The sequence below is a fragment of the Xenopus tropicalis genome, chromosome 1 (assembly GCF_000004195.4).
Source record: "Xenopus tropicalis strain Nigerian chromosome 1, UCB_Xtro_10.0, whole genome shotgun sequence".
NCBI lineage: Eukaryota > Metazoa > Chordata > Amphibia > Anura > Pipidae > Xenopus > Xenopus tropicalis.
The window spans coordinates 83789011-83815309 of record NC_030677.2 but is presented as its reverse complement, the minus strand read 5'-3'; the positions used below and the strand labels follow the sequence as shown (position 1 = coordinate 83815309).

General features: G+C 36.5%; 2 protein-coding genes across 2 annotated transcripts; one reads left to right on the top strand and one right to left on the bottom strand.

Annotated features, from left to right (window-relative positions):
* Nucleotides 1-555: 555 nt before the first annotated feature.
* gtf2e2 (general transcription factor IIE subunit 2) lies at nt 556-23803 on the bottom strand (the record flags this gene model as incomplete). Its single annotated transcript, NM_001016555.2, is given in 7 exon segments — nt 556-1337; nt 1728-1843; nt 6275-6368; nt 6879-7061; nt 9995-10102; nt 10522-10613; nt 23643-23803. Coding segments are annotated over 7 exon segments (867 nt in total). The 3' UTR covers nt 556-1220.
* On the top strand, nt 12745-17335 carry smim18 (small integral membrane protein 18). Its single transcript, XM_004911060.4, has 2 exons — nt 12745-12870; nt 15301-17335. Exon 2 carries the CDS (start codon nt 15315-15317, stop codon nt 15603-15605), a length of 291 nt encoding a protein of 96 aa, XP_004911117.1. The 5' UTR covers nt 12745-12870; nt 15301-15314; the 3' UTR covers nt 15606-17335.
* Nucleotides 23804-26299: the final 2496 nt, after the last annotated feature.

Sequence of the window (26299 nt, the reverse complement as noted above, 5' to 3'; positions counted from 1 at the left end):
TCATCAGTTATTATTGGTGCTCAGTGATGTCATTACAGTGACTTACTGACTTGGTTATTTTACAAAATAATTTACACATATACATATACATATATATATATATATATATATATATATATATATACATATACATATATATATATATATACATATATACACACACACATACATATATATATATATATATATATATATATATATATATATATATATTTAAAAAGTCCAGGCATATGCTGATACAGTGGTACTTAGCTTAACAGAAATAAAAATAGGTTGCAGTTTCACAGTCTGTAAAGCTGCAACCCATATTTGTTTATTTTCTTAAAGGTGTTGCACTAGTTTCATATGGGGGTATGAACCCTTGATTTAGCAAACATCAACTGATATAATTACACATACACACATATACATTATATATACAAATATACCCGGAAACCCCAACATTTCGTAACCAAGTCCTTTGTAAAGGCGATTCCCTTTGACAAAAGGACTTGTAATACTTACTACATAAAGAGCATAATATGTTAACGTACCATTTGCTTCCTTGACTCTTACTTCCAAAAAGGTGTGCAACTATTTATTTTAAAAATATATATTATTCAGGATTTTGCAAAATCAAATTTGAACCACTGTTCTTTATATCATTTCTGTTCACTTTTTGCTATGGTACATTACGTATGTGCCAATTTAGACAAGTTTATAGAAGGTTCAAAAGAAAACAATCTTTATTACATTAAAACAAAAGAAAAAAAGTGGTTTAACCATTTTGTACGTAAAAGTTTTTATGTTGGCTAACAAAAGAAAGAGTTATTTTTGCTATTGAAATAGCACAATTGCCCTTTAAATACAATAAACACAAAACTCATTAAATCAGATGCTGGAGACATATTTATCTGAGCAACAAGGGGATCAGAATGAACAGAATTAAGCAGAGCAAAACCAGCACAATATTCGGCTTCCACAAACTGCCAATCGGTCTGTGTCTGGCAGAGACATGGCAGCTCTAGGATATTTTTTTAGCTAATGTATAGTACATTTGATTCTTTAATACTCCTAAGACAGAAATAAATGGTCTCTTTAACACCCAGAGAATGTAATTCTGGATTTTTGAGTCTGTGAGGGGAAATATTAGGTAACTATCAAGGTTTGGAGTTGATGAGCAGCTAAGGAGATCCTGCAGTGAAGATACTCTGTAAACATCCTTAGTCCAATTGATGCTTTTATGATTTGCCTGGAGCACCATCTGTATAATCTTTCAGCACTCCCGCCAAGTGGTCGTTATGAGTCTTAAACCTCCTTCTCTGTGAAGTAGTTTTCTTCCTCTTCTGCACTGGAATCTAAAATGTGCATTAATAAATTGCGTTAACGCTGCAAATAGCAGAACAAGGCACAGACTATGGAACACGAAGGCAAGTATAAAAACTACTGCAACCCAGAAAACAAATCTCTGCTACCGCGGGCAACTAATCTCCCTGACATGCCTTCCCACTGGCAATAATGTAAACCACCAATGGGAAGGCATACACATCTCTAAATCGCCCAAAGTTTCCTTGCCACTGGGAAGGCTTTTCAGGGAGATTAGTGGCCTGCAGTAGCAGAGATTAATCAACTAATCTCCCCGTGGGACATTAACCTAAGGATGTAAGTGTGGATTAAGGACAATATTCCTATTGTAGAAAAATTGACAGATTGAAAGGTATTTTACACAAATTATAAGGCTCTCTTACAATTTTCTTTGGTCCAGAGTCTTGCATTGAAGAAATTCCCTGCCTTTTTAGGTATTCTTCAATCTTCTCATCGTCCATGGAATCTACTGGGACACTCCTCCATAACTTCTGAAATTCTAAGAATAAGTAAATTCTTAATAGAACACATGCAGGACAACTAAGGTATTTATTCACAGGTGATTTTGAGCTCATCTGAGCTACACCTAGTTCATTCTGCACTCCATCATTAAAACCCATTATATGCACCTACATAAAAGGGCTGAGCTGATATAATGAATGGGACCCACCACAGCACCTATGATCAATGGAGAAAAACAGTGCCATTCAGCTTCTAAAGGTAGGAGTCACAACAAAACATGGATTTTATCTAAAAAGGTTCATATAGTATTCCGACTGGTATTAATTTCTCTCTCTTTGCAGGAGTCATTCAGATGTTTCATGACCTTTTTCTCATCTTAGCACTCATTTGTATTGCTGATGGAGTTTTGCAGCACATAATTTAAAAATAAGATTTTAGATACATTTACATGTACATAAAGTATGCAATATTGCTTACCACAGCTTTTTTGTGTTGGGGGGTGGGAGATTATATATATATATATATATATTTTTTTTTTTTTTTTTTTAAGTAAAGGCAATATTGCTATTACAGTAAAAGGTAGCAACACTAGAGATAAGATGATGAGGTACTTAGGAAGAGATAATGGATTGAGCTCAAGAGCGGTAGGAGTTGATAAATAAGTTATGGTTATTTTTTTATGGTTATCTATTATACAAATATATGCTTATGTCACAAGAAGACCTATAAACTAGAAGGCCTGCATTCTGAGGTGATGCTTTAATCACCATGATTACTATTATATCTAATGGCAAGCAATATGAGACAGAAGTGCTAGAAAGTGATTGGCCTTAGAAAAGAATCAGAGGCTGGTAAGCTGATAGCCTGATTTGCCAAAATAGAACTGCAGTTAACGTGTCCAGTCGAATATATAAACAACCCCAGTTTCTCACTCTATCATAAAATGTATGGGCATGCACAAGTATAACATTTGTGCACTGGTATAGGTGGTAGCGAGTACTGGCGTGTGGGTGCTTGTAGCAGCTGATCAACTCTACTATGTGGTTTAGTTTAAGTGCTGATGACTTCTGATGGTGTCCAAATGTATCATAAAATCATTTCTTGGCAACAGCATTACTTTACATTGAAATAAAATTGGTGGTAAAAACGCAAATCAAAATATTTTGCATTTCAGATTTTCACATCGCATTTTGTCATATCACTAGAAATAAGTGTACAAATTAGGATCTAGAAGCAGCTTGTTCAAATTGCATTTATCAGCCACAATGTAGCATTGTTAAACAAACGAAGGAAGCAGGATCTCTGGAGCCACTCTGTCTGAAGTAAGGGCAAGAGACAAGCTTCTCTGATATCACTCTGAATTTTCCCCTAAACATTAAAATGAAATACATTTGTGAAGTTATCGGCCTAAGCAGTTGGCTGTTTTATCTCTGATATACTGCACCCTGTGCGTAGGGGATAAAGCAGGTAACCCTGTGCTACTGCATTCCTATGAATAGTGAACTATGGCTTTGAGCACTGCAGATCTTATTCATCTGGAATGAATGGAGAGGGAGCGGTACCAGACACAGCTTCAAAGACATATCATTGGCTGGAGAGTGAAAAGCAACATATTTGTTGCACCACAAGTGATCTATATAGAATAAAATGATAATTTAAAGGGGATGATAAACAGGCTGTATATTGCCACAAAGTAGGATTTTCTGTCTCATTTGTCAGTCACCTTGTCACTCCTCCTAAACGCCCTATGTTTATCCATTCTACCAATAATCGTTTTAATCGGCCGGTGTATGGCCAACTTTATTTATTTGTATTTAAGTCTTTATGTCAATGAAATTTGACTGTAGGCTCCCCTAGGCACTAATATAACATGTGAGCTCTAGTTAATATATAATCAATCTAATTATAATAAATAACAGAAAACAAATTTACTATAAAGATGTCAAAAGAAAGGATATGTACAAAAAGCCATTATGTTAGTGATGACTTGTTTCCTATCATTAAAAGCAACTTATCAATCACATTATAGGGGCAGTTCACCGTCACATTTTCCCCCTATTTTTCCCCAGTAGTAGCTGTATAGAAACTGCAGATGGAGAAAAGCCAATGAACAGCCCTGTGTGCCACTAGCCTAAAAAGAAAAAGTCATTATTAGTGATGTGCTAATAATGAAAAAGAAACCATTTAAGTGTCGTAGGTAATAGAATCTAAAGCACTGACCCTCAATCAGAAAAGACCTGTAGCCCAGCAACACATATTAAAGATTGCAGGCTTAAAGAAAATAAGGAGAACTAATTCCTTAGGCTATCACAACAATAAATAAAAAAAACAATTATATTTATTCTATGTATATATGAACAACGTGCTAGGGCCATTTTCACCAATAATCCATTTAGAAAGATAAAATGTTTTTGCTGCCACCAAGTGAACACTTCTGGTACTTCTATACACTAACAATTGACAAAAAGAAAAAAATTGAAAATGTTGGTTATAAATATATGTAATCGTGTTGATGGAAGCGCATGGAATTAGAGAAAAACAAAAGCAAAACTAGTGCAATACGTACAAAACTTTCTTTGTGACTAAAACGCTAAAAGATTTTTAGCGTTCTAATTTGGTGCAAAATGTGCAAATATATTAAGTGAATCGGACAATCAAAAGTGCTTATATATCAGCCCAATGCAGTGTATCACACCCACACGATGTGTCCAAAGTGGACACATCGTGTGGGTGTGATACACTGCATTGGGTGGGTGTGATACACTGCATTGGGCTGATATATAAGCACTTTTGATTGTCCGATTCACTTAATATATTTGCACATTTTGCACCAAATTAGAACGCTAAAAATCTTTTAGCGTTTTAGTCACAAAGAAAGTTTTGTACGTATTGCACTAGTTTTGCTTTTGTTTTTCTCTAATTCCATGCGCTTCCATCAACACGATTACACACATCTGAGACCCATCTAAAAAGGGAGGGGTTGTTCTTATGAGGAGGCAGCACACGATCACACAGTTTCTACTATACTGAAGATTTGGTTTCAAAGAACTCCACCAAGAAGCGCTGAGTATTTGGGGGACCACCCTATTAACTGTTACATTGGTTATAAATATAGTTTCACGGAAGATGTCAGTTTTATTGGGCATCTTTACCACAGGTTGGGCAGGTTTGGGTCACGATCCAAATTTTTTAGCGGTTTTTATTTTGGCTAGAAATATTAAACAAACAATAATATTGTTGCTAAAAGTAGTAAATGACAGGGTGAAGCAGCTTTCAAAAATAACAATGCATAGCTTACGACAGCACTAGCATCTGTCATATACAGCATTTTTTGCATTTACATGAATGGAATGTAATTGGCAGCTAGCAAGGCTGCTTTTATAACTGTCGTTCAATAAGCCATGTGCAGCTGGACACTGTTGGAATAGAGAATACACATCCAGTGTTAAGCAAACTTACTTCCGATTGGCTCATACTGAACACGGAGGATCGTGTAGTAGGAGACCAGTCAGATTACTTCAGAATCAAAGCACTGGCTGATGGAGGCTGCCTGTGGCATGTGGTTGTGGTTATTATTCTTTGCATCAGTAAGAAAAAAAATGGATATATATATATATATATATATATATATATATATATATATATATATATATATAGAGATATATATATATATATATATATATATATATATATATATATATATATATATATATATATATATATATGTATATATATTGGAAACTTACTTGTTTTTAGCTATCCTAATAGAATCCCTAAACTTAATGGCAGTTAACTTAACAGTTACGCCACTGAATGAAAGCATTTAATGAAAACATTTGAAATGCAGGGAGCGCATCAGATGTGCCATTCTATAGTATCAATCAGATGGATGAATATCATAGTATTCCATCTGATGTGCATTGCCAGCTGTTTTCTGCCAGATAGCAGACAAAATATACTGTGTGCCACTGTCCTAATGTCCCACTAAACACTAATTTACTGAAAGTAGGCAGAGATGAGAACACAGAGATGCCACCTTCAGCAGTGCCTAAAGATAACCCATTTGACTCCAAACAGAAAGCAGAGATATGGTGCCCAAGGCCACCCAAAGCCAACCTTTGATTCTGACCCCACAAAACAGCGCAACCCCCTCCCCCCCTCACAAGCTGTGATAGCTAAATGTAACAAAAAAATGTTAATTTACTTCTTTCATTAGGCAAAAACTGTGCTTGGGTGGTGGATTAACAGTTTTCTAACTATATAAAAGGGAGGGGGTGTTCACCTTAAGCACTTTATATTTGTTGTCTTACATTTAGGGGCAGATTTATTAATGTACGAACGCTCCGAATCCGACTTTTTAGTACTGAGCGTATTTTTTGCAACATTTTCGTACCTTTATGCGACTTTCTCGTACTTTGCGACAAAATTTGTGCAATAAAATGCAAGATTCATATACAAAGAATATTACCTTCATCTACGGTAAACTGGCAGCTTTTGTCATTGTAGAAAAGGATTTTCTTTTTGTCCGGCCGTGTTACAAATACAATTTGATCGCCCAGTGCCTGGTGTTAGGACAAACAAACAAAAAAAAAAATAAAGACATTTTTAAAGACATACAATCTAGTGAAGATTTACCATGCATATTTGTCTAATGATTTCACAACTTGAATAAACCATTCTTGTAGCAGAACAGAATGAAATGCAGTGTAAAGCTTGGAGAGAACTAGAAAAAGAGTGGTTACAAAAAGCCATAAGTGTGTTAAAACTATTGTTTATATCTAACTCTCAAGCATTTGATGATCCATACTAAGAAGCTGTTAGCTGAAGTGTTTTGCCATAATTGGCATATGGGGTTTTGGAGGTCTATAGGAAGACAAGCAAGTTCCCAGCATAATAAACAATCTTCACAAAAAGTCACTTCATCTGACAAGGTTAAACTAACAGCAGACTGTGCCAAATGTAAAGAAGGACATCTAATATATGTCAACAGACAGTGTGGATGAACGTTAGGCCAAAATTTAAGCCAAATTTTGGTTAAGAATGAATCATATAGCTGGGAAAATAATGTATACCTTTATGGCTTTCTGGGAATTAGGAAGCCCTTCCTCTATATCTTCAAGCAGAATCCCACCAAGGCCTCGTTGGTCATGTTTGTCTAGTAGCCTCAGAAGAGCCTTCTTGTCTTTCAAGTTGTACTTTGGCTTAAAGGCATATTTACCATCAATAATCTCAATTTTGGGATTGTTCACCAAAGCCTAGCAAATATAAAAATGTAAAAAAGTCAGATTAAAAAAGGAATAATACATTCTATAAGCATTGGTTGGCTCTGTTCATTACAGTTCATTTAGTTACTAACACAGCTTTCAGAAAGGGTGTTAGTGACAACTACATAATCAGCTGTATGCATTGAAAGACGTACAAACTGTTGCACTTTCCTATAAGATTATGCACTTCACTAGGGAAACAAACATTTAGACTGTACAATTTTTTTAAAGCCTTATAGAGATACTGATACCAGAAATTAAACCTTTTTTCATAACATTGCCCTTACATCTTATTTATCATTTTGTCATAAAAGAATTTGCCTGATGCTTTTACATTACCTCTCTGATGCCCCATGCTCCAAGTGGAGCCAATTAAATGGCAACCATTTGGGGGTTTTAACCTTGAAAGCAAGCATGTTGCAGGTACAGGTATAGGACCCGTTATCCAGAATGTTCGGGAGCAAGGGTATTCCGGATAAGGGGTCTTTCCGTAATTTGGATCTTCATACCTTAAGTCTACTGCAAAACCAATAAAACATTAATTAAATCCAATAGGATTGTTTTGCATCCAACAAGGATTAATTATATCTTAGTTGGGATCAAATACAAGGTACAGTTTTATTTTTACAGAGAAAAAGGAAATCAGTTTTAAAAATCTGAATTACTTGACTAAAAGGGAGTCTATGCGAGACAGGCTTTCCGTAATTTGGAGCTTTCTGGATAATGGGTTTCCGGATAAGGGGTCCGTTACCTGTTACACATTATATTTTATTATTGTTATTATTATAATATATATATATATATATATATATATATATATATATATATATATATATATATATATATATGTGTGCGCAGAGGATCTCTTGTTGTCACAACCTCATTGCACCCCCGTCTAATTGTTTAAGATTTAGCGGTTGAGCACAATTTCCCCTTGTTTGCTATAGTTTATACAGGAGCAGAGGACAGTTCCATGTTGTAGCTCCCACCCTTCCCAGCTACAGTCAGGTAATCCCAGTGGAGCCAATTAAAGGGCAACCATTAAGGGGTTTTAATCTTGAAAGCAAGTAAGTTGCAGGAAAAACTCAGTCCCTCAGTTAAATGTACACTGAAGCAGTAGAATTCTTAAAGGACAAGGCAACTCAAAATATAATATTTTGCCTAATAAAAGAAACCAAAATTCTACGCAGCTTTGCAATATACATTTATTACAAGTTTGTAATGGTTTTTGAGTTATTTGTATATATAATTGCTATTAGAAGCAGTGTTTGCCTGTCCTTTTCTATTCTCTGCCCTGGTGGCTCAGACTGTTGAAACAATGTAACAAAGGGCAGCAGCCTGACAGACCTGACTCGCTGGAGAAGCAAGACCTTTGCAACATTGTTTAAAATGTAACAACCAGGAGTTCAGCAAATGCTGCTTTCAATAGCAATTACATTTACAAATAACTTTCAAAACGCTCCAAATTTTTTATTATTTCATATTGGAAAGTTGCTTAGAATTATGTTTTCTTTCATTATGGAAAAAAATATTTTTGGGGTTGACATGCCCTTTAATGAACCAGATAAGTAAGTGTAGGCCTGGCCAGAGGGGATGACTTTGACGTAGTTGGTCAGCTTGAAGTATATTGCAATATATGGACAAACAATCCCTGTTTTGCTTAAAGGGGTGGGCAGCACTGGATTTCTTATCTGGGCGCCCGAGGCCACCCCCTCCCAATGTGCTAGAAGAAGTATGGACTGCCCTGATATTGCTAATTTTGTGTAATATATGCTTTAGTAACATATACACTAAGCATTCTCTGCATACATCAATAGAATAGTGCTATTCTATTTATAGTTGGAAAAACCTTTACACGGTTAATACGGCATAAGTTCCTAATAGAGAGGGAGTATGTCACTTTGTTGCAACAAAAATGAAAAAACAACATTAATATTGTATTATAGATTGTTTTGTATGTGGTATATTGGTATCTACATTGTATGCAGCTATGGTCTTGTATTTTGCATATGCACATGGTATGGTGTAAAATTTGTAGGGACATTATAACTTACTGCAATCTTAAACAAACAGAATTTATTTTAGAAAAGAACAAAAACAATAAATTACAGAGAATTGTTTTTTTACATTTATAGTTTGTATCCATTCATTTAGAACTTACAAATAACCAATTTCTTACCAGCAAAAATTCTATTTCATATTAGAGAGAAATTAATCATACACTTCGATAGAGTCATGAATGAAACTTGACCTATTTATCACACCCTGCTTTATTTGCACATGACAGATTAAATGTTAGTTGGGGCCTGGAGTCCTTTGTTTGGAATGGTTTAGAAAACCAGAGGGGATAGATGGGGGGAAAGATTGACACACGGGGTGGCAGAGGCTAGAATAGTAAAGCAGAGAGAAAATGTTGAAGTAAAAGAGAAGAAAAATATATATAACTAACAAATATAAATAGACATGAAATGCAAGAATATACAAAGAAAAAAAAAGGTAAAATGTGTGTATACATATATATATATATATATATATATATATATACATATACATACATATACATATATATATATATATATATATATAGTTATTCATGCTACTTTAAATACACATTTTTGTTTTTTTTCACAAGAAATCCTGGTGTTGCTGGTCTTTTTTTTGTACTATTGGAACCCTTTACTGAGCACCTGAGGTATATACTGTAATATATATGTATATATATATGAAAAACTAGTTCCAACAGGGAAGCCCCACTCCATCAAAATATGTAAAAGCTGGGATTTGAAGTTTACAACAGCTGAAAGGACAAAGGTTAGCACATAACATTAATGCAATGTGAAGTGCAAACCATGATCATACTTGTTTCCTCTAAAGGGAAGGCCTGAAATATTAGACAATATTATAATGACAACATTTCTCGTTACCTCAGACATGAGCCATTGTTTCTGTTTGATACCAATGTCAAGATGTTGTGTTTCATCCAAAATTTCATCCAGTGTTAGTGGATGAGTGTCTCCTCGCTGGTGCCGAGTCTGCAAAAAGAAACACATTCTCTTCATAAAATACACTTCTCAAGGAAGCTAGTTTTAAATCTTGGAGGTGAAGGAAAATGATTAAAATTCCAATTTGTTGGACACTTCCCTGTAAATGAATTTGCTATTTTTCCCTGCGCCAGCACCCATCTCTGAAAAAAAATTAACAGCCTTGGTTGTTTCTCTAACTCCCAATTATGCCTTGCATGGGTTTGGGCATGTGCAGTATAGTAAAACATTTGAAACAAATGGGATAGCCCAAGAAGTAGGCAAAATAGTGGTACTCAGCTAGAGGAGCACTTACCAGGGACAAAAAGCCTCAGATAAAAAAACAGTAAGTTGCTGTCATATGCTGGTTATACATAAACAAAACCCTACTTATAAACGGTTTATATTAGCCCCACTGAAAATAAGAGTACCTTCATATAGTTAACAATCTTAGCGAGGACCCCAAACTTATATCCAGAACTCCCAGAAAGGCTCTTGAGATTAAATGACCCATTGCTGCCATCTGAAAATGAAGAGAAAACTTTAGTAAGAAAAGTTAGTAGTTTGTTTTGAACAAGGCATAATAAATAAACATATACAGGAAATAATGTTTCCTTTACCAGGAGGGTTAAGGTAAGAAGTCCTGATTTAAACCCACTTTAACAGTACATACATCAGTTATATACAAATTAATATTAAGGCTCTATTATTCTGCTTTACAGCACTGCATACATAAGTAGTGCTATATAAAAAAAAAATATACATACATACCTTTACCCTGGCAGAGACAACAATATCAATATAAAACACACCCCCTAATTGCTATTGTTGTTACTAGCAAATGCCTTTGAGGAGGCAAACAATGTTGTAATACGGCATCATTAATTTGAACTTGCCTGTGATCGCAGGGGGTAGAAATCACAAGAAAACTTGACTCAGTATACTAGCAATCATTCCTGTAATAATTAAAGATGTAGTTTACCTTTAAGTTAACTTTTAGTATGTTATAAAATATCCTATTTTTGAAACATTTCATTTGATCTTAATTTTTTTTATTTAAAATAGATTTGCCTTCTTCTTCTACCTCTTCTACTTCTACCTCCAGTTTTCAAAATGACTAGCCCCGGAAGTCAAAACAGATTGCTCTGTTTATTGTTATTGTTTCTTTTTATTATCTGTCTATTTCGACCCTCTCCTAACTCATATGCTAGTTTCATTCAAACTACTAATGGTTTGCTAGGGAAAACTGGATACTTGCCACTAGATAACTGCTGAACAAAAAGCTTTGGGGGGGGAAAAACACACAAAAATAAAAAGACTAACTGCAAATTTTCTCAGAATAGCATTGCCTTCTACATCATGCTTAAACATAATTTAAAGGTAAACTTGTTTTTTTTTTTTTTTTAAATAACTTTTTTCATTAACACAAAAGGTAGTCTAAGGGCAATGGCATACAACTTTTAGTCGTGCATTAGGGGTCTATGTGTATGCAGGCTTCCCTGTGGTGCTTTGAGAGGCTACCATGGCCTGTCCCAACTAGTGCCAGTCTGCACCATACTACTGCACTTAAACCTAATTTTGTAATCACATTTAGGGGCAGATTTATCAAAGTCCGAATTTCGGCTATTTTAAAGTACGACTGGCAAAAATTTGGAGTAAATACGATATTTTCCGATGTGTGTAAATTGCATGTAAATTGCATGAAAAATTATCGTGGTTGTACGAAAATATTGTGGTGCGATTAGAAAGTTACAAAATTTTCGTATCCAAACGATGTGCATGATTTCAGTGCATGATTTTGGAAGCCTCCCATAGGACTCAATGGCACTCTGCAGCTCCAACCTGGCCAAAGAAAAGTCACGATACCGAAGCTTGAATGAATATGAAACTTTCGTAGTCGTTGCAACAAATACGATTTGTCGCACAAATTTACGCAAAGCACGAAAAAGTCACGGAAATTAACAAAAATATTGTGGAAAATATGCAAGGTTCTATAAATTAGAAAAAATACGATTGTTGATAAATGTGCCCCTTAGTCTGGCAGGTTTACAGCAATGCAAATAGGCAGCTTCCTTAATGGACCCATGCATAAACACATTATGTGCAATAGATATCTACCAGGCCTCTTTCAAAACTGTTTTACTGGACAGAAAACCATAAATATGGGGACACACAATATAAAATACATTTGGTTGTTACAGACCCTTCACAAAGGAAAAAATAAAAAACAGGGTTCCTTAAAAAGTGCAGTTCTGAGCTAATATTTCTATTTAGCTATTTTTTTCATGTAAATTATCTGTGTCAGAATCTACAAAATGTAACAAAGTATAAATCATTTTTAGTGAATCTGCAAATTACGATTTCCTCTTAACAAAAATCACATGAACAGCTTATTATTTTCCAAGTGGACCAAAGCAGCATTTTAAATCATGGCAAATTCTTAACCAGTCCAGCGACATACAAAAGACATGTAACTAAAAGCACACTGGTTCTGACATAATAATATATACATTATATGCACACACGCATGCTGCCAGTTAGCAAACGGCCTATGAATAATAAACAAATTCCAACTGAGGGGGAGGAAAAAAATACAGACTCCCTTGCCAATTGATCTGTCTTTTGGGTGGAGGGCTGGGATGATAATGTAACATTGAACAGTGAGCTGGCTGCATTCTGCTCTGTCCAATGGTAGCAAAGCTCTGTCTGAGCAGCGTAATGCTTGTCAGTACAGGCTCAGCTGCAAAACAGACCCCGGCAGCATCTTGTGAAAGAAGGAGGTAGGTTAATAATCACCACATCTTTGTTTTCTATTTTGAACAGGAGGGAGAGAGAATACAGAGGGGCTAAGCCATTTTCGCTTTGTGTCAAGTGATGAGGAAATGTAACAAGAGATGGCTACAGATACGAAATAACAGGATCTCACAGCAGATCATGGTCTCTCGTTTGCTTAGCATGGCTCACGCCCATTTAGGCATGTAGTGAAATACTAGATGTTTGTAGGTTCCTATAACAAAGATAGGATGAATATTTTGGTTACATTAGACAAATGACTAATTGAGAAGCAGGAATTTTTGTTTTATGTTCAAATTTTAAATTTCTTCATTAACCTGCCCTTTGCTATAAATGCTTCGGACTTATCTAATGAACCAGCTGTTTTCAGGGTAACGGTTCTGCAGGTCTCTGCAAAAGTCTGGGCAAACTGCACAATACAAAAAAATTGGGTGTTATTTATCACCACAGCACTGGCAACCCTAACTGGAGCCATTTTATAGTCAGCAATTAAAGGTGTAGAGAAATGGGAGCTGGGTCTCATAAGCATACCTGATAGCAGATGATGGAAATGTTATTTTAATAACATCTGTTAAATGCTTAGCCCATTTAAGTTGGTTTACAGTATGTAAGCCTCAAATATCTGTCCTTATTTTGTATTATTGTAGATTTTGGGTCCTGAAAAGCCGATTTATTATCAATCAACTTTAGAAATATGCCAGTAGAATGCACTCTATACAAACAGAATAAAAAATAGCAGCTGTTTTAATGCAGATCCCTAGCATGTGATGGGTTCATGTAATTTTTTTTACCACTTTAATATTTAGATCAGAAGAAAAATACAGTTCCGCATCCCTGTATTTTAAAGTTATTCATATTTATTACATATGTGTGTCTCCATAACCCTGAAAATACCTTAACAACTCTGAAACAAGCAAGCTATACAAGCCAGCTCTCCGTCATAGTAGCCTTATCTTAAGCAGAACAAATGACTTAACAATGTAAGTTCTGAGTGCCCACAGTAATCATGTATCGACCTTCCCTGCAGGCACTATTTTGTTTTAAGTGCCAATAATATAAACTAAATTCACAGCAATGCTAATTTCATGTACTCTATACATGGCAGATCCCCTACAAGCCATTTTCCAAATAATTTCCTTTCTAGTTACTCTCTAAAAAATGCACATATAAATGGGGTATAAGGTATCTTGGTTAAAACCTGATAACCTGAATGATGTGCTCTGTGCACTTCTTGAACAGGCCCAGCATAATTTTCCTGAACTACAAGCAATATGAGCACTATCTTGAACCGACGAGTAAAATTTTACTCTAGAAAAAATATACTCTAGAGACACACATTAAATAGCCCGGTGTTATTCTGCAATTTAGAAATCAAGAATTAAATAAGAGATGGAATTTTGATACAAACTACAAAACAATGTGAGCCGAAAAGCACAGACAGACTGCTGATTCACTCTGCCTGCCAATTATATCCAAGGTGACTGGGCAATAATAATAAAAATCAAGTGATTAACTGCACCTAAACTAGACTGAGCTAATAGTTATTCTCTTTTCTAAAAAGTTATTCTCTTAAATCAAGGACTATGTGTAAAATAGGTAATTTCTGTACATTCTGCCCATTTAATCCAAAAGCTGAATGGGCAGATCAATTGCCAATCTTAGCAAAATATTAGGATATTATAAGTCCCCGAGGAGTTCCATGGCCATGTAAAGGCACATGGCCAAAGGCCAAATTGCCTTTATACAAGTTATGACAGATAACTTCTAATATCTTTATAGTTTTGTTATGATATGCACATTTTCAGTAAGTTACATGACAGAAATCATTAAGCACTGATTATAACTGATGACATCACTAAGTATCATTAATGTGAATATAATTTACATATGGCTAATCTGCATTTAAACCATACTTTAAAACTGCATCCAGGACTCTTCAAAATGGTATACCTGACAACTTTGAGCAGTCAGAACAAATAAAGCAGTAATTGTTCAATAATGCTCTACCTTATGCTCCCCCACAAAGATGTTGACCCAGTCATTCTTGTATGCACTCACCCATCATTTTACATTACATTTAATTATACTCACACTTCTTATATGGGGATATTATCCTTTTTCGTTAAATCCACAGCCCTGGTGTCCCATTGACCTCAATGCGTATAACAAGGTTACAGACTTAAGTAAACACTGCTGTATAAGTCAGTGTTCATTATGAATCTTACCCTAAATTAATTTTCAGACTAGGATCCCAGGAATATTCTGGAGTGTGTTACTCTCTCTCTACCTACTACTTTGGGCCCAGCGTTACAGGACAATTTTGGTATCTTCCATATTACTTTGCCATGATTTTGCTGTGCACATATAATAAAGAAAGAAATATCTCCATCTATTTATAAACCTCTAATTCCTTGCAGTCAGTCCCATCAGGATGGCATCTCTTGGCTCCTGGAAGAATGAATCAGCCTTGATTCAGCAGCAAATAGGCTTTCAAGTGCAAAAGATCTATCCTTTCCATGATGGATGGAACACCGCTTGCTTTGTGATCCTTGTCCTGTTTATTCTTACAGTACTCTCGTTGGTACTGCTTGCCTTCCTATATGAAATGCTGGACTGTTGCTGCTGTGCCAAGCACAAGACAGTCAAAGATCTGGAGAATGAACCAAATCCTGTAAGAGCCTTAATGAGCAGCATGAAGAAACGAAAGACTGAAGTGGTATAAGTATGGTTAAGAATTCTGCAAGGGGAAATCAATCAGGCAGCTCAAATAAGAGGACAAATTGCGAACAACTGCCATGTTTCCTCTTACTCCTCAAGGCCAACATAATGTTTCTGGCCCAAGATACACTTTACATCCTCAGTGGTCTATTCTGTTATTCTATTCTAGGTTTGTTGCAAGCTACATTATATAAGAAAATGATACTCTGCCAAGGAAACCATTGAAATACTGACTTTTGAAGGTGGTGAAATGTGTGGTACTACTATATATTTTAGGTGTAACAGGAAAGATTGGCATAAGAATATTTTTACATCACCTATAATTAATAAATAATGGTTGGGCTAAATGGATATTGTGCAATTCTCCTGTATACTCCTGTTGATTGGGTCTTTGTCCAACAAGGTTTTTATTTCAGATCAGGCAGAATATAAGAATATTCTCATGTCTACACCTATTTCAAGCAGTGATGTTTGCACAGGTGGATGAAGATCAAATGGGGCCCTAGGCAAAATAGTTATTTGGGACTCCATTTTTCACCAACTAACACATGTATTTTTGTCATGTTGCAGTACAACTAGTAGTGCAGGAACAAGTGAAAACTGTATCCTTCGCACTTCACAGCTGTTGTGACTGCATTTTATTGCAGTGATTGTGTCTTATAGCACTGGTGGGGCACAGTAAAACTGATGGGTCTCTTGGCAAAAGGCTACAGAATACTGTTTATATGTGTCATTAATGTAGTTACTATACATGCTGAGTTTTGCCAACAGTTGTGTTTAACAATTTTCACAGAACTCAAAACACATGACTTCATATAGAATTGTTGTTTTAGACAGTTGACTTGCATTCAGATATCTGGGCTTACTTAAAAGGGAAGTAAAGCCTTGTGACTAAGCAAGAATTTGACCAGAAATGCTATATTTATATACTGAATTTACTGTACCAGCCAGAGGATTAGCAGCCCTATGAAAGTAGTGACCCAGGTTTAATAGTTGCACTGCAATCATGAAAACATTAGCTTAAAAGTAAGGTTACAACATAACTGATGCTACAGGGTTGACTATTAAAAGACAAGGAAATGCTGAATCATAGGGTGTTGACAATATGTTACGTACCCCTCAGAGAGCTCAATTTCAAGTTTCTTCCATTAACCAGTGCACCAGCTTGAAAAAAATATGCAACACCACGCTGCCATCTTGCTTCCCTTTGCCAGGAGCCCCGTAAACAGACTTAGAACCGCGCATGCACAGAGTGACACCTAAAAATCCTACTCTACTTTGCATGCATGAATGTAATCTGACAATAGATGTCTGGGAAAGGTAAGCTGAGGTGGCCATACACAGGCAGATAAAAGCTGTGACCCAGTCCTTAAAGCATGTGTATGGAGCCTGCGTAACGACTATCTTGCCGTAAATTATCCAGAAATTGATTGGACAGGTTTAAAAATCTTTTCAGGGTTGGGCGAGTTGCTGTGTATATGTGTCTGCAAGGTGATAACATTTGTGGTTAGCATCAGGAAACCAGCATGCGAGCACCCTGCACCTTCTATCTAGTAGTAAGTATTTGGTCAAAGTCTGTATAAGCAGGATGAGTGGAGGGGGGCTGATGACTATCTGATCGTGTTGTCAAAAGGGAATATAAGCTTATGACTTGTTAATTTTAATCATTCATTCATTCATTTCTGTTCTTAAGTAATCAAACACATGTTTTAATAAATCTTTCTTTAGGTGAAACAAGACTGAGTGTCTATTATAGAATCTAATTTATGTTCTTATCAAAGGGTACAGTTAACGGCAACTATCAATGATGCAGTTAATGTGCATTGGTGCCAAAACAAAAAACTTGCCTGGAATGCTTTGCTTACCCCTTTAAAATTAGTGAATGGAAAGTGAATGTGTACAATAAAAAACCACTAGATAAACCACAAGGTATTTGTAATCAGTATCATAAATAGTCTAGGCCAGTGCTGTCCAACTGGCGGCCTGCAACCCCCCTCTGTGTGGGCCCCCCCCCCCCACCTGTCTGGCTGCTTTGATGGCTTACTCTTGTGTAAGCTTTAAATGGTATCAGTACTGTGATTAACTGCCCCCCTGCATTGTTTACACCTCAGATTCAGGCTGTAAACCCACTGTATTGTTTAAAAATGTAATCCCCTGTGTTGTTCACACCTTTTAATCTCTGCATTGTTCACCCCCCGCAGTGTTCACACCTCAGGCTCAGGCTGTAATCACCCACATTGTTCCCCTGTTCACACCTCAGACAGACTGTAGGAGCAGTAGAAACCCACAAATAATCCCTGCACACTACAAAAAGAACATATACTGAGGTGATACTGCAATTAAAAAGTTTTTTAATATATAGTTATTGTGCAGACTGTAGGAGCAGTGCCAGCATTGTGTCACTGTATGCTGCCTGTGTGTGCCATACATACAGGCAGCATAGGGCAGGCAGAGTATGGCACACACAGACAGGGTAGGGCAGGCAGAGTATGGCGCACACACAGGCCAAGTATGGCACAAACCAGCCAAGAATGGCACACACAGTCAACGTATGGCACACGCAGGCAGGGTAGGGAAGGTAGAGTATGGCACACACAGGCAGCATAGGGCAGGCAGAGTATGGCACACACAGGCAGGGTAGGGAAGGCAGAGTATGGCACACACAGGCAGGGGAGGGAAGGCAGAGTATGGCACACACAGGCAGGGGAGGGAAGGCAGAGTATGGCACACACAGGCAGGGTAGGGCAGGCAGAGTATGGCACACACAGGCAGGGTAGGGCAGGCAGAGTATGGCACACACAGGCAGGGTAGGGCAGGCAGAGTATGGCACACACAGGCCAAGTATGGCACAAACCAGCCAAGAATGGCACACACAGTCAACGTATGGCACACGCAGGCAGGGTAGGGAAGGTAGAGTATGGCGCACACAGGCAGCATAGGGCAGGCAGAGTATGGCACACACAGGCAGGGTAGGGAAGGCAGAGTATGGCACACACAGGCAGGGTAGGGCAGGCAGAGTATGGCACACACAGGCAGGGTGGGGCAGGCAGAGTATGGCAGGTTTTTGCTGTACTATAACCATTAATATGGGTATGGTCATGTGATAACACAGGTGTGGTTTCAAGTGGGTGCAGTTTCAAAAAGGGGAATGGTCAAAACTGGCTTCCATTATCGGCCCTCCACTACGTAGGTCGGAAAAATTCCGGCCCTCGGTACTACAGAAGTTGGACAACACTGGTCTAGGCTTTTGAGAGCTTTAAATCATTTAAAGTGTCAGTGTGCTCTGTCAACCTGATATTTGTTTTCCTGCTGCATCAGATTGGTTTTCCCTTCTACAAGTTACAAGTATTGCTACTAGCAGCTAATGAAAATATGTAATAATATGTTCTACTGCAGTTCTTATTGATATCAATAGAGGGACCTATTGAGAGTACTGGATTGTTGGTATAACAACGGCCCTAAGCTCCAAACAAACCAATATGCCATAGGCTTAGAGCACCAAATAATAACAGTTATTGATTATTTTTGTAGTGTTTTTGTTAAGAACTATTTGTGAAAAATATTTTAAACCTCCTCTAATGACAGGTTTAATTATTTTTTTAGTCCAGTTTTATTAGAGAAGGAATGCAAAACCTTTTACATTTTTCCTTCCAGGCTGCTGCTTCTCTTCTATTAAAAAAAAAACAAAACAAAAAACACATAGGCTCAAGGTTCTTTTTATCTGAGGAACCCTTGCAGTGTGCACATTACAGGCAGCATAGGGCAGGCATAGTAAGGCACACACAGGCAGTACTCTCCCTGCCCTATGCTGCCTGTGTGTGCCATACTCTGCCTGCCCTATGCTGGCTGTGTGTGCACCATACTCTGCCTGCCCTATGTTGCCTGTGGCAGGTGAACCTGGCAGGGGTTTGTTCTGGGAAGTTGCTAGCATTTGTAAATAGTCATTATATGGTCCCTAAGGTGTGTAATTATATGCTGGGGGTGTTGCTCTACTATCCACAGGGGAGAAGAAGGAGGCGAACATGTATTTAAGGGTATGTCTTAATACACACATAATACATTATTATATGACCTAATACATTTTTTTAACATATGAATGAGGCAGATATCCCTGCAGTGAGCACCAACCATTTGGGTTTTTGCTGCACTACCACCATTAATGTGGGTATGGTTTTAAAAGCTGATAGCATGGGTGTGCTTTGAAGTGGGTGTGGTTTAAAAAGGGGGAGGTGATAAAACTGTCTTCCTTTAACAGCCCTCCACCATGTAGGCCAGTGTTCCCCAGCCTGTGGCTCATGAGCCACATGTTGCTCCCCAACCCCATGGATGTTGCTCCCCGTGGCCTCAAAGCAGGTTGCATAAAAACCCAGTATAATGCAGTAGGCTGCCAGTGCACATGTGGGCTATTAAGTAACCAAATATGGCTCACAGGTATAAAAGGTTGGGGATCTCTGATGTAGGCCCTTGATACCACAGAAGTTGGAAGTTGTCCCAGTGCATTTGACTTTCCTTGCCATTAATAAAAAAAATCCAATATTAGCACAATGCACAGCTGACATCTAATCATACCAATGCAGTATAAAGTACAAGTTTGGCATCTGTTGTTTTGAATGATGCACCATGCCTTAAGGCTAATAAGAATTCCAACCAATATGGATTTTTGAGAGCTCTTTATTACTTAAAAAAAAACTAGTTAGAAAAACATTTAAATTGTTCATTTCACTTTGACACTATAAGAAATAGCTCTGTCATATTTTAGTTCTTGATAACAGATTTCTGCATAATAGGAGTACAATGTGACTTTAGAAACTAGCTGCAAGAACCAACCAATGAAAGGGTTATAGGACTGTGGGATTAGAAAATAGCAAAACACGCAAGTGCATTACTAGACAATAGTGATGAGCGAATCTGTACCATTTCGCTTTGCTGAAAAATCCACATAACTGCAAAAAAATTGTGAAACCGGGAAAAATTGGGAAATGCATTGAAGTCAACACATGACAAATTTTACGTGTGATAAATTGTACACGCAAATTGTTTTTTTCTTTACTCCAAATGCATTTTTTATATCAGTGTTATTTCCATCTCTGTAACAGATGCATCGATTGTTCCGCAGTTTCGCAAAAATATTTGCCGAAATGCAGAACTTCCCTGCGAATCCATGCCTGGTGAAGAAATTCACTAGATAAATAAAAGTATATACAAATAAAGAACATAAAACTGGATTACAGTTTAGTGAAAAGACAATCTGAAAATCTAAGAGATTGCACTAAAGATAATATTTGGGATGAATGCATATTGTGCAACTCTCCTATATACCCCTGTTGATTGGGTCTTTGTTAAACAAGGGTTTTATTTCAGATCAGACAGAATTCTTCAAATGTTTATCCAGGCACCCTAGTTCAATCATGAATGGTCTAACTGTATGAAAAAACTTCCAAAAGTTGTTTTTTAGGGTTTTATATTGTTACACGAGACTGCCCAGCTATGTACAATATACAATGAAACTTTTACATCCCTTGATTTTACGCTTTTCTGCACTTTACAATGTTTTTTTGCGATATCACCAATATATAATGCATTTGCGTGATTTTACACCATTTTTTCTTGTCCCCTACAAGATGGGGGGTTCTATTGCAGTGCTGTCCTGTTAATTGTCTCCTATAAGTAAAACCCGTTTGGTTCCTTTGTAAGCAATTAATCTCAGAAAGGAGACTGGAAAGTCCATCAATAACTGACTGGCTCACCGATTACAACGTTTTAATGGAAAATTTGATACAATCAATGCAGGTTGCCACAAAGACCATCCCACAAACAGGTGCTGAAGCACATGCTTACGTAACATGTTACATTTAGGGATACTGTAACAATTGTCAATTCTCTAAGTTTTTGGCGAGAAGTCCTAATGTTGCAAACCTAAAACCATACACTTGGGGGCACATTTACAAAGGCACGAACGCTCGAGCGTTCATGCGAACGCTCCGAGCGTATTTTTGCCGATTTTTTCGGGCGTCCGCACGACTTTTTCGTACGCCGCACGACTTTTTCGTACGCCGCACGACTTTTTCGTACGCCGCACAACTTTTTCGTACAGCGCACAACTTTTTCGTACAGCGCACAACTTTTTCGGACGTTTGCACGAAAAAATCGGAAAGGTTTTACCGCTGTTTACAATTGTTCGGTACGAAAATTTCGTGACTTTCGGATCGCCAATACGATATTATCGTGACTAATAAATTTTCGTTTCCAATACGATTTTTTCCCTTTCGTGATTCGGATTCGTGGATTAGTAAATGTGCCCCTTGGATTAGCAGGCTAAATCAGATAGAAAAACACTGCTCTGCGGGTATTCTGCAGGTATTTGACTTAATGCAGAACTTCCCAGTATAATAAATCTGCATAAAAAAAAAAAAAAAACTTGCAATGCATATCTTGCATATCTTCTACACTGAAAAATTTACCTTTTAATCAATCTGAAAAATTCTCATATGTGTGATACTTAGTCATATGGTCAGCCAAAAGTAATTTTATCATGAAAATGTTAAAGGCATGCCCAAAAACCAGAACAAACAAAAAAAAAAAATTTCACCAGTAATATAAGAAAACAATCTGTATAAAATTGTGGTTTACACCTGATCAGAGGTTTCAGTGCAAAGTTTAGCAATAGGAAATATGGGGAATAGATATGCCACTGCTTGATATATTAGAGAAACTAAATGTAAAAAAAATTAACCTCTTTTGTTTAGATATATTCTTTTTTTTAGAAATCTGAACAAAAAAAAAAAAGCTATGAAAGTGGGTAGATGTATTTAAATGGGCCTTTACAAAAAATTTATTTGTAGCATCAACCCAACATGAACTCTCATCTGAACCGCTAGAGCAGCATCCAACATTTTAGGAGTATTTTAAAAAGGTGCATTAAATTGCACAATACATCCACAATTGTTCTGTATCAAAATACATGTATGGAATCTATTATCTGTAATGGTTAGGACCTGGGGAACATAGAGCCCCATGTCCTAAGTCCACTAATGACTCTCATAATATAGCTGTCCCTACTATTATGGATCTACCACCATGTTGGTGGTAATAGACACAGAGTTGAAGGCATTATTTTTCTTTCTGCAAATGTTAACATGTCCAGATTTTGAAAAATGTTTATGCATTTATGGGTGTTGCTTCTATTGGTGAGTTTGAATTTGCTACTGGGAGTTTCACTTTAATGATGCAATTTCTCCACATTTGGAATATGTTGTCATGATTTTAATGGACATTGAAACTGCAATTATTTTGAAGTTTCAATGTCCATTGCTCCTGCATCAATCTTTTGAAACGCTCTTAGCTGGTTCATGCCAATTTAAAATTAATGTACTGAAGTGCTGACTGTCAGACCGCTTTTAGATCTGACACATACAGCTAACTGTAATGTTTTTTCTTTAAATTGTGAATTATTAACTTTATACATAATGTTCTTTTTTATTTTGTGTTTGCTTTATTTTTCCCACTCACAAACATACAGTAGCAGAATGTTTACAGCAAAAGATTTAACAAAAACTTCAGTCAAGTGAATCCTAAGGCCCACTTACAGATGCAAGAAGAAATGCAAAGAACTAGGTTTATCATAAAATTACATTGACATAAAGAAAGGCACTAGTGATGAGCGAAATTTTCCCCATTAAAAAAAACATCTATAGACTCCAACGGTGGAGAAAATTACAAGAGAAAAAGTTGTGTGGTAAAAAATAGTGCAGTAGCTGTGAAAAAACGCCAATTGACATAGGGGGTGTGGTTGCAAAAATGGGCGTGGTCAAAAAATGTGGCATTTCTTTTTGTCCCTCTTTCCATTTTCAAAAAGTTGGGAGGTATGCTTTAACAATATGTCTTCACCTTTTTAATACAACAATATTTAGCCCTTGGGCTTCACTACAGCATCATTTTGATTTGTGCCCCAACACAAAAGTACAGTGTGCACAGTAAGAATTGTTCTGCAGATTAATAAAAGCTGGGAATAAGAAATTAATCATTCATTGGGGTTACTGACCTAAGCTTGGCTTGGATCCCGAAGTGCCACTAGGTTCAAGTTTGGCTCTCTTTTTCTTTGAAGACTCTGAAGAAGCACTTGGACGTTTTTCCACAGCTGGTGTGGTCAAGGCTCGCTTTTTAAAGAGCTCCCTGTCTCTTAGTAGGGCTGGATCCATGGTACTGTAAATAAAACAATAAATAAAAAATGAATTAGCCTTGTACAGGTATCGGACCCTTTACCCGGAAACCCATTATCCAGAAAGTTCGGAATTACGGAAAGGCCATCTCCCATAGACTCCATTTTAACCAAATAATTCACATTTTTAAAAATGATTTCCACCAAGCTTACTTTTATATGTACCACATCTAATGCAGTAATAAAATAATATAGTACTCAGAAAGAATGGTTTAAAATAATCATATTTTTTCAACACATTCTTACATATTTTGCCTATATTGGAAACATATAATTTAAAATATCCATTAGGCATTTAGATTCAGTTCAGCAGAACCCAAAAGTGGCTATAAAGCTTTGGACAACAGAACATTTTGTTCACAAATTATGATTTTTTGATTTCTCAAATTAGGGTTTGGTGCATTCAGTGCAAGCCTAGTATTCATTGCCTTCGTGCTGGTGTTGTTACAAACATAACTTTTTATAAAGCAAAGAGGTTTACATATTTGCATACTGGCACAATGGCATATGTTGCAAATATCTGTGTATAATCAAATACATGTTCCTTTAACAATTTTTACAATACAGGTATGGCACCTGTTATCCAGAATGCTCGGGGCCTGGGGGTTTTCCGGATATGGGATCTTTTCCATAATTTGGATCTCCATAACTTAAGTCTGCTAAAAATCATTTAAATATGAAATAAACCTAATAGACTTGTTTTAAGGATTATTTATATCTTAGTTGGGATCAAGTACAAGGTTCTGTTTTATTTTTACAGCAAAAAGGAAATCATTTTTAAAAATTTGAATTATTTGATTATAATGGAGTCTATTGCAGATGGCCTTTCCGTAATTCGGAACTGTCTGGATAACGGGTTTCCGGAATAAGGGATCCCATACCTGTACTAAATAGAAGATGATTATTTTTTTTTTTAGTGGGGAATTTTAGCCACTTTGCCTATTTTATTTAAGACATTTACTTAAGACACTGACCAAACCACCCTAATAGCCATTTATAATAATATATAGAATACAAATAAAATAAAAAAAAATTTAATGCCTTCTACTACATTTTTGAAGGCAAACTGTCCCTTTCACATGTTATATGTTATATATATATATATATATATATATATATATCTTTGTGGAAAAAAGTATGAATATTTTCTACAATTTGTTATAAAGGCAGATAGTCTTTTTAATTTGTTATATCTCTGTTGATGTATCCCTGTGGAATAAAAGTATGAAATAGGGCTAAAGTCCACAAGTGATTTTGTCGAATGGTGTCAGATCAATAAAATGCATTCGACAAGTCAGATGTAGTCACGTGGGTCAAAATATGATAGGACTGATACAAAAATCTCATTTGTTAACTATATAGAAAATATTGTCATGCAAGACAATAAGCCTGTCATAAGGGAACACTGCATCCAACAAAATAAAAACTGATGGTGTTAGAAAGACTTTTGGATGTTGATCGGAAAACATCCGATTTAATCTTATGCAACATTACATTACAGCCTGTGGAGATCAGATTTTGATCAAAATCTTGTGTATGTAGATAACGATTTGCCACTGTTATATATACATTTTATTGCCCATGATTTGCTTATAAAACAGCAAAATTGGTTTACATAAACTGTTTGGAGTATAAATGGACCAGAAAATTTTAAAGGGATTGTTTACTTTCCACACACTTTTTTTAGTTTAGATATTTACAAATAGTACACCAGCAACTAGTTAGTTTCTTTTTTTATTTTTGATCTTATAATATAAACTAATTTTCCTTCCTCTGGCAATTCAGACTATCAGCTCAGTAAGTCAGATGCAGACTCTTTTACAATTTGCTCCATTAGTTGACACATTTCTCAGCAGCATCAGAGAACTTCGACCCGTATATTATAATCAAGCTCAGAAAGTATGCTCAGTTGTAAAGGTAGCCATGAATTCAGCAGCGATATCTGCTAATAATCGGCCAGGTGTAGATCGGGGAGGCTTGATTTTTCTGCCGGATCAAGGGATACATGAGCTCATTTATACGGTCCTTGCTCTGACTTTTTGTATACCCTTCATTGTAATGCAATCTTTGGTTCTAGGGCCAAATGATTGCATTATCATATCACCCACCCATGATGGGAATATCACCCACCCATGATGGGAATATCACCCACCCATGATGGGCATATCAAGGAAAAGATTTGAATTACGTGTTAGATGATTGGGTCTGGGACTGAGGCAGGGGATATTTCCAAAGGTAAAGAATGTACTCAAGCCTTCTTAAGGATCACACAGCCAGCTCTCTGCTACTGGAGACATTAAGCAAAGTCAGATTGTCACTGGTGGTAAGTTTTTCCAGGGTGAGGCATGTACTAAAAAAAAAAAAAAAAAAAATCTGGGCCATTTTTTTTTTTAGTAATACTGTCATTTTCCAAAGGCTTTCAAAGGAACATGTCATTATCACTTTAAAAATATTTCACTGTCCCAATATTAGTCAGAACA